The sequence below is a fragment of the Salvelinus alpinus genome, chromosome 19 (assembly GCF_045679555.1).
Source record: "Salvelinus alpinus chromosome 19, SLU_Salpinus.1, whole genome shotgun sequence".
In the NCBI taxonomy this organism is placed as follows: Eukaryota; Metazoa; Chordata; class Actinopteri; order Salmoniformes; family Salmonidae; genus Salvelinus; species Salvelinus alpinus.
In genome coordinates this window covers 52,202,324-52,207,644 of record NC_092104.1, presented here as the reverse complement: position 1 = coordinate 52,207,644, position 5,321 = coordinate 52,202,324, and the positions used below count along the sequence as shown (strand labels likewise).

The 5,321-nt window shown below is 40.8% G+C and overlaps 1 protein-coding gene across 2 annotated transcripts in view; it reads left to right on the top strand.

Annotated features, from left to right (window-relative positions):
• Window positions 1–2,141, top strand: part of LOC139545809 (MAP kinase-activated protein kinase 5-like) — a 23,379-nt gene extending 21,238 nt beyond the window's left edge. For both annotated transcript variants that reach the window (XM_071354012.1, XM_071354011.1), the window contains exon 14: window positions 1,797–2,141. In XM_071354012.1, the coding sequence (XP_071210113.1) occupies window positions 1,797–1,891 (95 nt within the window). In that variant the 3' untranslated portion in view covers window positions 1,892–2,141. The remainder of the gene's footprint in view (window positions 1–1,796) is intronic.
• The last annotated feature ends 3,180 nt before the right edge of the window (window positions 2,142–5,321 follow it).

Below are 5,321 nucleotides of genomic sequence, written 5' to 3'. Positions count from 1 at the left end.
TATTCAGACCCCTTGACTTTTTCCCAATTGTTTTAGGTTACAGCCTTATTCTAAAATTGGTTAAATAGTTTTTTTCCCTCATCAATCTATACACAATACCCCGTAATGACAGAGCAAAAACAGGTTTTTAGAAATGTTCAAGAATTTATATATTTTTTAAAACTGATATCACATTTACATAAGTATTCAGACCCTTTACTCAGTATTTTGTTGAAGCACCTTTGGCAGTAATTACAGCCTTGAGTCTGGGTATGATGGTACAAGCTTGGCACACCGGTATTTGGGGAGTTTCTCCCATTCTTCTCTGCAGATCCTCTCAAGCTCTGTCAGGTTGGATGGGGAGCGTTGCTGCACAGCTATTTTCAGGTCTCCAGAGATGTTCAATCGGGTTAAAGTCTGAGCTCTGGCTGGGCCACTCAAGGACATTCAGAAACTTGTCCCGAAGCCACTCCTGTGTTGTCTTGGCTGTGTGCTTAGGGTCATTGTCCTATTGGAAGGTGAACCTTCGCCCCAGTCTGAGGTCCTGTGCGCTCTGTAGCAGGTTTTCATCAAGGATCTATCTTTACTTTGCTCCGTTTCTTCTTTCTCTCGATCCGGACTAGTCTCCCAGTCACTGCCGCTGAAAAACATCCCCACAGGATGATGCTGCCACCACCATGCTTCACCATAGGGATGGAGCCAGGTTTCTTCCAGACATGACGCTTGGCGTTCATGCCAAAGAGTTCAATCTTGGTTTCATCAGATCAGAGAATCGTTGTTTCTCATGGTCTGAGGGTCTTTAGTTCCTTTTGGAAAACTCCAAGCAGGCTCTCGTGTGCCTTTTTACTGAGGAGTAGCTTCCGCCTGGCCGCTCTACCATAAAGGCCTGATTGGTGGAGTGCTGCAGAGATGGTTGTCCTTCTGGAAGGTTCTCCAATCTCCACAGAGGAATTCTGGAGCTGTATCAGAGTGACCATCGGGTTCTTGATCATCTCCCTGACCAAGGCCCTTCGCCCTCGATTGCTCAGTTTTGCCGGGCGGCCAGTTCTAGGAAGAGTCTTGGTGGTTCCAAACTTCTTCCGTTTTTAAGAATGATGGAGCCACTGTTTTCTTGGGGACCTTCAATGGTGCAGATATTTTTTGGTACCCTTCCCCAGATCTGTGCCTCGACACAATCCTGTCTCGGAGCTCTACGGACTGTCAACTGTGGGACCTTTATATAGACCGGTGTGTGCCTTTCCAAATCATGTCCAATCAATTGAATGTACCACAGGTGAACTCCAATGAAGTTGTTGAAAAATCTCAAGGATAAGCAATGGAAACAGGATGCACCTGAGCTCAATTTCAAGTCTCATAGCAAAGGGTATGATACTTAAGTAAATAAAGTATTTCTGGGCAAACATTTAAAAACTTTTTGTGTGTAGATTGTTACATTACAGCAAAGTGGAAGAAATCTAGGGGTCTGAATACTTTCTGAAGGCACTGTACATCAACACTAATTTCTGTGGAGGAAATCCCATAATTAAAGGGAAGTTCTACCTTTTTTCAGCATAAAATTCTAATTCCTCAGTTAGTAACCTTTACCTGCTCTTGGTTAAAATCACATGATGCACAGCAGATGATGGCATCAGTGTCTCCGGATGATGTCATCGGTAAACACTTATCTTCAATCTGTTTGATTACAAAACATAGAAAAACAACGTTTTGAAATGTGTTGTTGTTGGATGGTGCTGGAGATGAAAATGATGTTGAAAAAGAGTGGAATTTCCCTAAAATCTGGTTCTAGTCAACATTTCTTTCTTTGGTCTCCATTGTAGGACGGGCCTTCTCTGACAAAGTGGATCGCTTGAAGTTGGCTGAAGTAGTGAAACTGGCCATAGAGGAAAAGACACATTTACAAGACTCTCAGTAGCATTTATTTATATCTCCTTTTGTATTGTTTATTCTAACATTTTTTTTAAGCCAATGACTGTAGAGGCATTTTTATGTAAATTAACACGCTAAAACTAGGATTTTTTTTAAAGAACTCACTTGCAAGACTATTGTACTGTAGATATATTGAAAAGAGGCCTTGTTGGCACTATATATTTTTTTCATGAACAACTGCAAAGAATAAAAAAATCCTTATATTTTCGTAAAAAAGAAGAGGAAAATCACAAAAATATTATTTTCTGTTATTATTTCAAATTTTTACAAGCTGCTTGTCCTGGATGTCCACGGTGATGTTTTAATCTCACTCGTTTTTATTTCATTTGATTCTTATTCCTTTACCTTTTTAACAATGCTACAAATTGTATTTATTTCACAAAGAAACCCTTATTTTTGATCATGAAGCCTGATGTTTGATGATTCTGTCAGTTGAACAATATGGTTCTCTAAAGCAGACAGAAGAACTAGGCTTAGACTTGGGTTGTTCACCCACTGGGTGGTAAGTGGTCCAGGGGGGAGGGAGAGGGACCTCAGTGGAAGTGTGAGGGTCTCCTGTTTAGCTCCAGTAGTTCGCTGAGATTACTGCTGTTGTACCTTGAAGCTGCTCTGCTTCAATCTAGATATCAGCAACAGTCAACTTTATTACGTAATGTGCAATAGTAATTTAAAGCATGTGCATAATTTGTACATAGGTTCTATATACATACATGTTCTAAAATACACAATGCCCAAAAGTATGTGCACACCTGCTCGTTGAACATCCCATTACAAAATCATGGGCATTAATATGGAGTTGGTTCAAATAGCCTGTCCTCAGTTGCAATACTCACTACTGAATTCCAAACTACCTCTGGAAGCAAAGTCAGCACAAGAACTGTTTGTCGGGAGCTTCATGAAATGGGTTTCCATGGCCGAGCAGCCACACACAAGCCTAAGATCACCATGTGCGATGCCAAGCGATTGGCTGGAGTGGTCTAAAGCTCGCCGCCATTGGACACTGGAGCAGTGGAAATGTGTTCTCTGGAGTGATGAATCATGCTTTACCATCTGGCAGTCCGATGGGTGAATCTGGGTTTGGCGGATGCCAGGAGAGCGCTACCTTCCAAAATGCATAGTGCCAACTGTAAAGTTTGGTGGAGGCGGAATAATGGTCTGGGGCTGTTTTTCACGGTTCGGGCTATGCCCCTTAGTTCCAGTGAAGGGAAGTCTTAACGCTACAGCATACAATGACATTCTAGAGGATTCTGTGCTTCGAAATGGTTTGTCGAGATCGGTGTGGAAGAACTTGAATGGCTTGCACAGAGCCCTGACCTCAACCCCATCGAACACCTCTGGGATGAATTGGAACACCATCTGCGAGCCAGGCCGGACCTCACTAATGCTCTTGTAGTTTAATGGAAGCAAATCTCTACAGCAATGTTCCAACATCTAGTGGAAAGCCTTCCCAGAAGAGTGGATGCTGTTATAGCAGCAAAGGGGGGAGCAACTCAATTTTAATGCTGATGATTTTGGAATGAGATGTTTGACAAGCAGGTGTTCACATACTTTTGGTCTAGTAGTGTATATTTATGTATGTAAAGTCTTATTTATGGCTAACATGGACTCTCAGACCACAGGGTCAAGAGCTTAGAGAACACTAAACAAGACTGATAAAAAATGCAATGTAGGTTTTCTACTACAGTACTTGATTATTTGTTACTTGTATGTATGGTATAATATCTTAAAATGTTTAAACATTTTCAAATGTACAGTACCAGTCAAAAGTTTGGACACACCTACTCATTCAAGGGTTTTTCTTTATTTGTACTATTTTCAACATTGTAGAATAATAGTGAAGACATCAAAACTATGAAATAACACATATGGAATCATGTAGTAACCAAAAAAGTGTTAAACAAATCAAAATATTTGTTATATTTTAGATTATTTAAAGTAGCCACCCTTTGCCTTGATGACTTTGCACACTTGGCATTCTCTCAACCAGCTTCACATGGGATGTTTTTCCAACAGTCTTGAAAGAGTAGCCACATGCTGAGCACTTGTTGGCTGCTTTTCCTTCACTGGAGTGCTTCATCATCTGATGCAGCGCTCCATCCATCACTCTCCTTCTTGGTCAAATTGCCCTTACACAGCCTGGAGGTGTGTTGGGTCATTGTCCTGTTGAAAATCAAATGATAGTCCCACTAAGCGCACAACAGATGGGATGGCGTATCGCTGCAGAATGCTGTGGTAGCCATGCTGGTTAAGTGTGCCATGAATTCTAAATAAATCACTGACAGTGTCACCAGCAAAGCACCATCACAACACCTCCATGCTTCACGGTGGGAACTACCTATGCGGAGATCATCCGTTCATCTACTCTACGTCCCACAAAGATACGGCGGTTGGAACCAAACATATCACATTTTGACTTATCAGACCAAAGGACAGATTTCCACCGGTCTAATGTCCATTGCTAGTGTTTCTTGCCCAAGCAAGTCTTCTTATTGGTGCCCTTTAGTAGTGGTTTCTTTGCAGCAATTTGACCATGAAGGCCTGCTTCACGCACTCTCTGAACAGTTGATGTTGAGATGTGTCTGTTACTTGAACTCTGAAGCATTTATTTGGGCTGCAATTTCTAAGGCTGGTAACGCCAATGAACTTATCCTCTGCTGCAGAGGATAACTCTGGGTCTTCCTTTCCTGTGGTGGTCCTCATGAGAGCCAGTTTCATCATAGCGCTTGATGGTTTTTGCGACTGCACTTGAATAAACTTTCAAAGTGCTTGAAATGTTCCTGAATGACTGTTCTTCATGTCTTAAAGTACTGATGGACTGTCGTTTCTCTTTACTTATTTAAGCTGTTCTTCCCATAATATGGACTTGGTCTTTTACCAAATAGGGCTAGCTTCTGTATACCACCCCAACCTTGTCACAACACAACTGATAGGCTCAAACGCATTAAGATGGAAAGAAATAACACAAATTAACTTTGAACAAGGCACACGTGTTAATTAAAATGCATTCCAGATTACTATGAAGCTGGTTGAGAGAATGCCAAGATTGTGCAAAGCTGTCCTCAAGGAAAATGGTGGCTACTTTGAAGAATCTCAAATATAAAATATATTTTGTTTTGTTTAATACTTTTTTTTGTTGGGGTTACTACATGACTATATGTGTTATTTCATAGTTTTTATGTCTTCATTGTGATTCTACATTGTAGAAAATGGTAAAAATGAAGAAAAACCCTTGAATGAGTATGTGTGTCCAAACATTTGACTGGGACTGTATACAGTTGAAGTAAAACGTTTACATACACCTTAGCCAAATACATTTAAACTCAGTTTTTCACAATTCCTGACATTTAATCCTAGCAAAAATTCCCTCTTCGGTCAGTTAGGATCACCACTTTATTTTAAGAATGTGAAATGTCAGA